Source organism: Caretta caretta, chromosome 2 (assembly GCF_965140235.1).
Source record: "Caretta caretta isolate rCarCar2 chromosome 2, rCarCar1.hap1, whole genome shotgun sequence".
NCBI lineage: Eukaryota > Metazoa > Chordata > Testudines > Cheloniidae > Caretta > Caretta caretta.
In genome coordinates, this window is record NC_134207.1 from 178,703,930 (window position 1) to 178,716,219 (window position 12,290).

At 38.7% G+C, this 12,290-nt stretch overlaps 1 protein-coding gene across 8 annotated transcripts in view; it reads left to right on the forward strand.

The window, feature by feature from the left end:
- VPS41 (VPS41 subunit of HOPS complex) overlaps positions 1-12,290 on the forward strand; it is a 176,571-nt gene that overhangs the window by 96,382 nt on the left and 67,899 nt on the right. For all 8 annotated transcript variants that reach the window (XM_048839148.2, XM_048839147.2, XM_048839149.2 and 5 more), the window contains 2 exons: positions 6,727-6,824; positions 10,081-10,210. In XM_048839148.2, the coding sequence (XP_048695105.1) occupies positions 6,727-6,824; positions 10,081-10,210 (228 nt within the window). The remainder of the gene's footprint in view (positions 1-6,726; positions 6,825-10,080; positions 10,211-12,290) is intronic.

Here is a 12,290-nt window from a genome sequence, read left to right on the forward strand (position 1 = left end):
AAATTGTCACCAGTGGTTAAATGCCAACTTCTTTATATATTTATTTATGTAAACATTTAATCAGAGACCCCTGCACATCTTAAGTCCTAAAAATAAATAAATAATCTAACAGACAAAACATCATACTACCCATATAGTAAACCCACATTGACTCAGACTGCTATTACCCCTTTAGCCTCACATGATGACAAAAAAGGCCATATTCACAATTAGCAAAATGCCTGATGAAATAAGTGAGGCTAATACTGTGATCTGAAGGCTGCCATATTCCTCCCCTGTTGGTTGCTGAAGTTGCCTATTTGTAATTTTGCATACACACAATTTTCCCATTCAATGTACTTTTGTGAAGGAAAGGTCACCTTTGAGGCCATCAATATTTTTAGCTTCTAAAATTCTGTCAATCTGTTGTTAAAAGATGACAAGGATTCTATGTGATTTCCTTGAAGACTGTATGTAGGGCCCTACCAAATTCATGGTCATAGCATTTTTTAAAAACCATGAATTTCATGATTTTAGCTATTTAAATCTGAAATTTCACATTGTTGTAATTGTAGGAGTTTGCCGAGGGGGGCAGGTGTCACAAGGTTATTGTAGCGGGAGGTAAGGTTACTGCTACCCTTACTTCTGCGCTGCTGCTGGGGGGGTGCTGCCTTCAGAGCTGGGCGCCCAGCTAACAGCTGCTGCTCTTCAGCCACCCAGCTCTAACAGCAGCGCATAAGTAAGGGTGGCAATACCACAACCCCCCTAAAATATCCTTGCCATTCCCCCCTCCCATGTAACTCCCTTTTGGGTCAGGGCCCCCAATTTGAGAAACACTGGTTTCCCCCTTGAAATCTGTGTAGTATAGGGGTAAAAGAACACAAAAGACCAGATGCCTGACTAATCTAATTGCCTTCTGTGACGAGATAACTGGCTCTGTGGATGAGGGGAAAGCGGTGGACGTGTTGTTCCTTGACTTTAGCAAAGCTTTTGACACGGTCTCCCACAGTATTCTTGCCAGGAAGTTAAAGAAGCATGGACTATGGATGAATGGAATATAAGGTGGATAGAAAGCTGGCTAGATTGTCGGGCTCAACTGGTAGTGATCAATGGCTCCATGTCTAGTTGGCAGCCAGTATCAAGTGGAGTGCCCCAAGGGTCGGTCCTGGGGCCGGTTTTGTTCAATATCTTCATAAATGATCTGGAGGATGGTGTGGATTGCACCCTCAGCAAGTTTGCAGATGACACTAAACTGGGAGGAGTGGTAGATATGTTGGAGGGTAGGGATAGGATACAGAGGGACCTAGACAAGTTGGAGGATTGGGCCAAAAGAAATCTGAGGTTCAACAAGGACATCCTGCACTTAGGACGGAAGAATCCAATGCACCGCTACAGACTAGAGACCGAATGGCTCGGCAGCAGTTCTGCAGAAAAGGACCTAGGGGTTACAGTGGACAAGAAGCTGGATATGAGTCAACAGTGTGCCCTTGTTGCCAAGAAGGCCAATGGCATTTTGGGATGTATAAGTAGGGGCATTGCCAGCAGATCGAGTGACGTGATCGTTCCCCTCTGTTCGACATTGGTGAGGCCTCACCTGGAGTACTGTGTCCAGTTTTGGGCCCCACACTACAAGAAGGATGTGGAAAAATTGGAAAGAGTTCAGCGGAGGGCAACAAAAATGATTAGGGGACTGGAACACATGACTTATGAGGAGAGGCTGAGGGAACTGGGGATGTTTAGTCTTCAGAAGAGAAGAATGAGGGGGGATTTGATAGCTGCTTTCAACTATCTGAAAGGGGGTTCCAAAGAGGATGGCTCTAGACTGTTCTCAGTGGTAGCAGATGACAGAACAAGGAGTAATGGTCTCAAGTTGCAGTGGGAGAGATTTAGGTCGGATATTAGGAAAAACTTTTTCACTAGAAGGGTGGTGAAACACTGGAATGCGTTACCTAGGGAGGTGGTGGAATCTCCTTCCCTAGAAATTTTTAAGGTCAGGCTTGACAAAGCCCTGGCTGGGATGATTTAGTCAGGGATCGGTCCTGCTTTGAGCAGGGGGTTGGACTAGATGACCTCCTGAGGTCCCTTCCAACCCTGATATTCTATGAGATATCACAATCCATGAGGTTTTTCATGGCAATGAATTTGGTAGGGCCCTAACTATAGGCCTCTGTCTGGAGAAATATATGCTGTAAATGGTGGGAAATGTTCCCATTGATGACTTAATTGCTGTGAAATAATAAAAAGTGATGGGATGTTTTCGGCAGTAGTACAATATGTTGCTACATTTCACAAAGTAAAGTACTCGGGAGTATTGGGGAAGACATAGATAAGGATTTGCTTAGTTCTATGAAAGTGATGTAAATGTTGCATAAATGCTATGTATTCTGGGTAGTACAGTTATACAGCCAGTCTTAATGCTGCTGACATTACACTATGCACTACATTTTTTAACATAGGGACCATCTTGCACTGCCAAGGTGATGGACTAGATGACCTAATTGTTCTCTTCCATTTCTAATTTGAGAGTCTGTAATAAGTAATGATGAGTGTTTTGTTTTAAGAGCAAGTTTTCCGTTTGATTCCACTCTACATCCGTATCCAGTAAGGTGACAGCTGTTAATCATGAAGGGTTTAACAGAGCCCCAGCTTTATCTAGCATAATATTTCTTGCTTTCTGATCACACCCATCTAATTCAGTGTTGACAGGTACTAACCAGCCCTAACCCTAGCTAATGAAATCATATTCTACATCAAAGTAGTGAAAATACTTAATCCTTCGGTTTGTGTCTTTCCGGCCAGGTCAGGAGTGGTTGATTGGTGATTTTTTTTTATCTAGCCCCACTAGTTCTGAACCTTCCCATGTTACAACAGAAAGTTTTGAGACCACCTTCTCTCCCAATCTACCCATGTGTTGGTTGTGAGCCATGGAACCAGTTTGTAACTCTCCTTGAGGTTGTGAGCTCCAAGTGGAAAACCTATCTTGTGTATCCTGTGCAAAATCTTGTACTGATGCCAAGTCTGGGATACACACAGAATCTGACATTTGGTATCAGTTATATCCTATAAAGTGCTCCTCCTATGGAAACTCAAGTAAAATAATGTTTTATTAGAATGTCATTTGAATGCATTCTCAGTTAGTAGGTAGTCACTTTATTGCTCATGTAGGACATGATGTAATTTCAGGAGAAGAATTACAGTGAACTGTAGAGGCACACTGCTGCCTTTGAGTACAAATATAGGATTCCCATGTTGACTATTTCACTGTACTTGCACAAAAAGGCAGAGTTCCTGTTGAGCCCTTGCTTTCTGATGCATGGCCTCTCATGTACTGTTAAAAACTAGTTTCATTTCCTTCCTAATTTTGAATCACAATTGACATCTTTTAACCTAGAAATGTCTGGTAGTTTCTTCTGTTCAGGTTCCCTGCTGGCTGGAAATGCTTCCGTCCTTGAGATACTATCACTTTACAAAAATAATACAAAGAAATTAGCTAACCTTTAGGTGGATAATGAAAGAAAGAGAGCTTACTGTAAATATTGAAATACTTAAAATGTCCAGGCAGGATCTTAGAAATGGGTCTTTCCAATCACAAACATTAATGTTACAAGATCACATACATATTTTTTATTTTACTTAATGCTTATATTTCAAGATTTTAGGCACTTTTAGCAATGTGCCTAAAAGAATGGATGTTAACTTTTTCTTGGTAAAATTCAACCCTGTGCAGATGATAGCACATCAAGTGTACATCACTTAAGCCCTCAAAAGAGAGCTTGAGAGACACTGAAGTGGTGCATAGGTCTTTTGCTGGCCCCTCTATACAAGGTTGAATTTACCCACTATGACTAAATGATCACTTTTATTTTCTGTTGGATGCAATTGTATGAATCTGAAAACAGCTCAGATCAGCATGTGATATTTTGTGACCTATTTTGTATTGCTTACATAGTCTAGGCAGAAAATGTGCTAATAGTTGAAGACCATCCTCGAACCTGTAACATAGGAAAGACTGGAGACATTCTGTGCTCTCCTATATCAGTTCCCCCCAAAGTTAAGATATGGGAAGGTTAGGTTGTGAGTTAATTCCCTATGCCAGTTTAGTTTAGTCTTCTGCTTTCTCATCTTAGTAGATGATGAGTAAAATCCTGACTCCATTGAAATCAATGGCAAAAATCTCATTGACTCTTTGGGGTCAGGATTTCATCCAATATGCCTGTAGCATAACAAGGGAAACTATGTGCAACTAAATAAGTGAAACAAGCATTTTGGTTTTAGTTTTTGTCTACAGCAGCGATTCCCAAACTTGTTCCGCCGCTTGTGCAGGGAAAGCCCCTGGCGGGCCGGGCCAGTTTGTTTACCTGCCGTGTCCACAGGTTTGGCCGATCGCGGCTCCCAGTGGCCGCGGTTCGCTGCTCCAGGCCAATGGGAGCTGCTGGAAGCCCGCCAGGGGCTTTCCCTGCACAAGCGGCGGAACAAGTTTGGGAACCACTGGTCTACAGCATTGTTGTGCATATTTAAAACGTGAAATATTAACAGTTATGCACTTAAACCAGTTTTATGTGATTAATTTGGTAAAAGATGCAGCACAGTATCTTGTCACCTCATTGCATTAGCCTTTTTTTTTAAATGGACAAGATCAAGGATTTCAGCCTGCTTTTCACTTTTCAGTATTTTTTTTTTTTGACAGACTAACATAGAGCTGAACTGATCTGAATCAGTGTGTCTTGCATCTTGGTTCCTGTAAGCCTTAATCATAAATACGTTTTACTTGGATGTGGTCTCATAATGCATATAGATGCTTGTTTTGGTTTAATAGTTTCATGATCTTGTTCAAATTAATAACAATTCTTGAATAGCTATTCGTTGGGTGGTTCTTTCTCTCATAACAAACTACCTGTAAGGTTAGGTTAATTTGGCTCACTATGTACCTTGTGTTCTGTATGGCTATAACGTTTGTAATCTGTTCAATAAAAGCCTTTTGATTAGCTGTTTCAAAGTCTTTTATCAGATAAACAAGAAGCATTTGTACTAGATGTTCTTTGTTCAAGGCTGTAGCAAGAGAACTATAGCATTGTATTTCAACAAGGTCTCTTGAGGAGGATGAGCTATAGAGAAGCTGATCTTGAAACCAGAAAAATTAAACTCTGAGAACAAAACTTACTGCAACATTCTGTTTCATCTTGCCCAACTGCTGTTTTGGTTTATCCCATCTTCACAGCTAGGTGGACAAATAGGGTAAAGTTTTCAAAAGTGCCAAATTGATTTAGGAACTGTAGTCCCATTTGAAAGTCAATGGAAATTAGATTATTTAGAATGTTCTACCCAGGCTCTTTCTAAAGATGTCACTAAGCGCCATGTTCTTCCCCCAAATTGAATCCTCAGTCTTCTTTAAATGTTTCTCAGAGCAGTAGACATCTTTTTTAGCCACCATTTGATAAGTTGTCAATAAATATTCCTCTGTCCTCCTCGTTTTTCGTTTTGTCCATTTTATTTTGTGTCTTCTTCAAGTTCTCCCTCTCTGCTTTGAGTATTCCTTTCAGTCCTTAAATGCTAAATTGAATGTCAGGAGCAAGATATATTATGTAGATAATGTTTCTGACATCAGCTACTCTAAAATCAGCACTCAAAACATGTGATATATTCCCAGCAGCATTGTCAATCTTGCAGGACGGAACAAAATAATTGCCTAGAGGATTAAAAATGTCAGCATATTCTACCCAGGGATATTGTTGATTGACTGTTTAACCTTATGTGACGCATTCATCCCACAATGATGTCACAGTGTCTGTGTTAATTTTTTTTATGTATATTTGCTTATTCCTTTAGAGACAAATGTTACATTTAACTCTTATTTCATACCAGTTTTTCTTACTTAATGGATGATTATTTCCCCTCTTTCCTCCCCATTTCTTTTACGATCATTTCTTTAGCTTTCTTTTATTTTATCACTCAAGATTACAATGCATTTCCTTCTTCTAATTTAATTAGTGGTAACTAATGGCAACACATTCATTATCTGTGCTCAGTTTCTTCTAAAATGGAAATGAAAATCACTGTGCCCGGGATCTACACATAGGGTTATATAAAATGCACCTTGCTAGTCCAAATGCAATCACTTACAGATCTTCTCTGTGTATATTTATGTTACCTATATGGTGGGCAAGGATCAAAGAGAGAAAAAGCAGCAAAGTGCTCCCTGATGTTAAATGTACAAATGTAAACTGAGCAGAAGAAAAAAATATGTAATTTATTTCCATTTCAGGTGATGTATATGATGTGGTTCACTGTATACTGAAACAAAACTTTTTTTAAAAATAAACATTCAACTGTTTTTTGCAACCCCTTCCCCCAGCACAATTACAGTCAGCATTCAAATCCCCTGGGTTCAGGAGTGATCTTGGAAATTCATTTTCAGTTTTAAAAATCAGGCCAAAGAAGGAAATATCAGCAAACATTTTTTTTTTAAAAAAAATCTTGATTCTGCTTATAAAAATCACAGCGATAGCATATGATGGAGCCCAAAAATGTTTCTTTTCCTAACCCTTAATTTAGTTTCATTTGCAAGTTGCAATCTTCTGTCACCCAGTGAGTCTAACAAGGAGTACTGTAGGCTTGTTATATACCGTGGGCCTGATTTATTTGAGATGCTGAGCATGTACAGCTGGCCACCTCTGAAAATCAGATCCATGTTTTTCTGGGAGAGTGGATCATGCTCTTATATAAATCTGTGTCTTTCCTGTGTTGCAGTTTTCCAGTTCGATACTGAATTCTACATCAGTGGACTTGCACCTCTCTGCGACCAGCTTGTTGTACTTTCATACGTAAAGGAGGTTTCTGAGAAAACGGTAATTACTTTGGTGTTACAGTTGCACAGGAGTGCAAAACCTCCTCAGGTTTAAGTTAGACTCAATGATTATCTGTGAAATGATTCTTCATTAGCTGAGTCTGTAATGAACAATGGATACAATTTCCTTGACATATAAAATAAGGTCTACAGAGGTTATGTTGAAGTCTAGTGTATTTACCTTTTAGAGGTCCTGCTGTCTGGTCTCCTTTGTTCCTTGGGGGGAACAAAGAAAGCCTCTCTCTCAATCTTTTCTGGTGTTTGTGTATGAGAAGGAATGAAGGATACATCCAGCTGAAAGGACGGGCAACTTGCTGACACTGTGCATTTTCAGGAATGAGAGAGTGAAGTTGATCAGCTCTAACAATAGGAGTCAGTGTATTTGGGGCAGTGGAAATTACTGGAAGAGTGGTTGATTGTTTCCTTCGCCTCTGAGACATCTGGTTTGTGCACTGTATATTTTTGTAAATACATAGCACTTGGAATTAATATCACTACCAGGAGGGAAACAACCATGCCTGCCTCGTATATTTGTTTCAGAATAGACCGTAAAAAGTGGGGAAAGGAAAGCCCTTGAAGCCCCAATATAAGAGTGGCAGATGTTCTTGATCATCTCTTTGATAGCGTGCCTGCGTTAGACAGTCATCGCTATAGTAACCTTAAGCAACTGGGTGCACATGTTGCTAGGCAATGAAGTGCTGTAGGCTCAAACTAATGCTCAAACCTATTGAAATCAATAGGGTTAGCTTCTAGCCCTATTGCAGGATGTCAGATTAGTATTTTTTATTTATTTATTTTAAGGCAAAAAAATAAAAATGCCACAGCAGCTTCTTCCGAGAGAGATAGTAAGTAATTCCTCTGATGTGAGAGAGCCTTTTGAAAGGAAGCAAGGTAACAAATGAAAAGGGAAATGGGAGAGTGAAATGCTAGTAAGCAAGGAAATTGGAAGTCATTGTTAATGAAAAAGTAGTATTGGAAAAGAGCTGGGATAAAGCAAGAGTTAAATGAGAACGATGAAAGAAATTCTGACTACTTCAGGGAACAGGGAGGGAAAGAGAATTTCAGGTCAAGCAATAATAGATCATAGCGGAGAGATTTTGCATGTATTTGCATTTATTTTGTGTTTTTGTGAAAGATGCCAAGCTGATAAAACTGAACCCCTCTAATTGTCCAAAGCAAACATACAAAGGGTGAGCAAATGCTGTGAAAGGTTCCTTTTGCTGTCCTGCCTATATACCTCTGCTATGACCTGGAGAGGGACATGTCTTTAAGGGGGGATAAAGTAGTTCAGTCTCAAGGACCTATCAGTTTGGTCTCTCTGCTGTGATTGCCAGCAATGGTGACAGTTACCATCAGTGATGATCTCCGTGTTGTAGAATTCTGTTTGTTGTGAACTAATGAGCCCACCAACTCATTTCAGGACTGGCAAATAACTTTCAGTCATTACAAACTAGGATTAGATTTGAACCAGTGACTTCAGCTGACCACTTCTTAACCCTGGTCTACACTACAAACTTGCATTGGTATAAATATGTTGCTCAGGGGTGTAGAAAATCCACCCTCTGAGCAATGCAGTTATACTGACCGAACTGCCGATGTAGACAGTGCTGCATCAGCAGGAGGGCTTCTCCCATTGACACAGCTATCACCTTTCGGGGATGTGGAGTACCTATGCTGACGGGAGAGCACAGGTAGCAGCTTCACTAAGTACTCCATTATTGAGTTTGATTCATAACTACTTTTTTTTTTAAGTGACAGTGCTGGGGCCTTGGCACAATTAAAAATACAAGGCTGTAAAGCCAGTAGTTTCACCTGATCCCAAAATCAGAAAATAACTAACCACACGTGAAAGTCCAGTCCCAAACTTTATGCCACTTGACCCACAAATACTCAGAACAGACTCGCTATGTTCCAATTACTCGAGTTCATCAGTGTATCAAGAATTCTGGATTACTTTCAGATTAATATGCTCCTGCTTTGACTGGATGCTTAAAGGATAAATTTAGACTGAAATAAAAAAAAAAAACAAAAAACCTGGGACTGGCCCCAGTATACAGTTAAGCCCAGAATCAGGTTGCTGCAACCTGCCCCTTCGTGGAGCTGTGTCTCTGCAGGGATTGGACACAGCTGAAGATCTAGCCCACTAGTTAATTTTTTTAACTGAAAACTCAGATTCTCAAAGTCCATTGGTTGATAAATATACTAGGTGACCATCATTATGATGCCATTAGAAATATGACTAGTGCTATTAAATCACAAATTTACACATTAGTAACTTTTGCAATCATCTAGAAGTAAGCTACTTTTCAAATCTCAAAAATCAGGAATTTTATTTGCTAGATGGAACCAAATGAGGTTGGATGCACCCCCAGAAACAAGTGGTAGAGCCCACTTAAAAATCTGTTTAATCAGTCTGAGATAATCCATTTAATTTTGAATTCTAGAAAATTAATTCCTTACTCTGAGTGAGTGCTGTGTATTTGGTTAAGGTACAGTGTATTATTCATACATACCAAACAATTTTTAATCTTTGATGTAAGTGCAAATTTCTGTGTGGCCTTAGCTGTGGAATCACTAACATGCAGTTATAACTTATGTACCTAACACAATGTAAAATTCTATTTGTGTAGTCATTTGTGACGTGCATTTTGCTCTGTGTTGGTTACATAACTTAAGGGCAAACCAAAGAAAGAATAGGAACATTACCATGTGATTTATGTACAAAAACTAATCAACAGCACACAAATTATGAACTGCAAAATTTACAGTTGAACACACAATTTGAAGTTCATATCTGGTGAATATTTGAGCTAAAATCATTTTTCACGAAACTCTGTTTGCAAAAAGTGAACATGAAAGGGTAGTGAGACATGGCTAAATTGAAATTTGCTTTCAAATTTGAATGAATATTTGTGGAAAGTTTTTTCCACTCTCGTCTCTACCCCATTCTCCATTCACAGTGTAGAAATTTCACTCCACTCTTCTCAAATGGTGACATAATTGTATAAATCTACAAAACACAGTGAAGGAAGATTTCAGCTGTTTGTTTCTTGTGGGCATAACCACTTCATAGCTACAGAGAACTGGGAATTTAAGTCTGATACTGACAATTTGGGCATGTCTATTGTCGACAATGGGTAGCCTTCTGGAAAACTCAGTGGCAGAAGTTGGTATTTAAATCTTGTTCTCAGGTGACCATCAGTTGATATAAAGAAGACAAATTGCATAACCTATTTTTGTGGTTGAATTTTTCCCAGGAAATGGAATGTTGTGCAAGACCTAGACTGGATATTATTCAACCCCTACCTGAGTCTTGTGAAGAGATCTCCTCTGATGCTCTGACTGTTCGAGGATTCCAAGAAAACGAATGTAGAGATTATCATTTAGGTGAAAAGTTTCAGTATCTCTTATTAGGGGTTTTTGGGTTTTGGTTGTTTTTTTTTGGGGGGGGGGGGGGAGGTGGTGGTAAAGAAACAGCCTTGACTAATTACTCTCACAAAAGTCAAAACATTAAATTGCTACCATATCCTCTAGTGCCTCTGTCAATATCCTGTGTACTGTACAATTGTCCTGTGTACTGCAAAAACATGACTTAATGCAATGCTAAGGTTGCTAAGTTAAAATTACAAAATGTCAAGATATTAAAAAATTAAAGTTCCAACATAACATTCCCTGGGCTGTGTTGCATTTGCTTGGTTGCCTTGGATATCCTGAAGGTATTATATGTTGAGAATATTTAATTATGTAGATTACATATATTAAGTTACACATTTAACCACAAAATAATGCCATCTGTACCAATGCTGCCAATGAGGTTTGTCCGCAACATCTGGGTTAACCTCTACTAACTAATTTTGTCATATAATTTCTGCATCGGTACAGAACCAACAACAATGGACTCCTCGTCCATGACTGGTGCTTCTGTTCTATGCAGGATATAGGATGCCATCAGTGAAGACTTAGAGGTTAGCATAATTAATGCTGGTCAACAGACTTAATAGAAAAATAGGACTTGTCATACAAATTGATATAGTTTATTGTTGAGATTGCATGTTTGGTTGATTAACGGGAACTGCACTAACAGTTTACTTAAATTTTTGTAAGGCACTTGACTTAGTATGACAAGGCATTCTCTGGCTAACCAAGGTACTTCTGTGGCCCTGGTTACCATAGAATCTGTGTTCCTCGCAATCTTTAATGTATTGATCCTCCAGGGGGGATTGGTTTAAATCAATGCAATTTAAATCACCTATTTGAATCATTATTTAGATCAGCAAGCAGGAAATCTGGATTTAAATCATTGGTCTTAATTGTGTGTTGCATTGGTACTTTTAAGTTATTTTCCTTAAGAAAGGTTGATTTCACATTAATTGGTAACTATTAAAAACATGTTTATTTGCAACTAAATATAGTCTTTACCCCAAATTTGGTATTTCTTCTTGCTAACTAGGAGAATACACTATATCTATGCAGATTTATATAGCTTAATTTACCTTTATTCAGATTATAATTTTTTTATTATGTTAGAAAATGGTGAATCGTGTCAAACTCTGTGTGGAAGGAAATTCAATTAAAAATACACTAAAGCAGCATTTTAGTTTTTTGTTAAATAAAACTACCTTAAGTGCTGGATACATAAGAAAAACAAAGCTTATCAAAAAGCGTATTAAACATGTTTTGCATTTAAAGCTAACTGACTTACTTAAACAAAGGAAGTATTGTTTCTAGTAAATGAATTGAACTGACAGTTTCTGGTCACCATATTCTTTCGGATTTTAGAACTAGTAGATCTTATCCTCTTGCACTCACATTTTTTCCATAGCAATTGGAAGAGGGAAAACAAGCTTTCCTGCTTTTTCAACTCCCAACTGGTTCCTTAGCTTTGAACGAACTAGTCATTAAACTGAACTAGTTGAATAAACTGAAATAAAGAAAATGTTGTCTGTGCACTTGTAGAAGGGACTAATGTCAAAAGCTTGTTTAGCACTTCAACAAACTCTTCTTCCGGGTGTTGATCCAGTGATTGTACCAGTTCAGTTATGTGGCTTTTTTTAAAACTTGGCAGCAAGCATGTACATCTTAATATTTTTGTGTTTCATTTAAACCATTTACATTATTTTAGTAGATTATAATAAGTTTAGGAGTTAATGTAGGCTCTTCTTCGTGTGATTGCACATGTCCACTCTATTTCATGTGTATGTGTGCCCAGTGCACCAGAGCCAGAGAAGATATTTTTCCTGTAGCAGATCCATCAGGGCAGTGCATTTGCCTTTACTACCTGGTGCAATTGATCAGTGTAATAAAGGACTCCCTCATTTCCATCAGTGATTTGTAGTTTGAGCATGTGGACTTATTTACTGAGGTCTTTCCCCGCTGTCATTAGTCCAACTCTTTCTTGCCCTGTTCAATCCAGTTGTAAACCTGGTATGTTCTTCCCAGTACTGGCATCATCTGGCAGACATTTGCA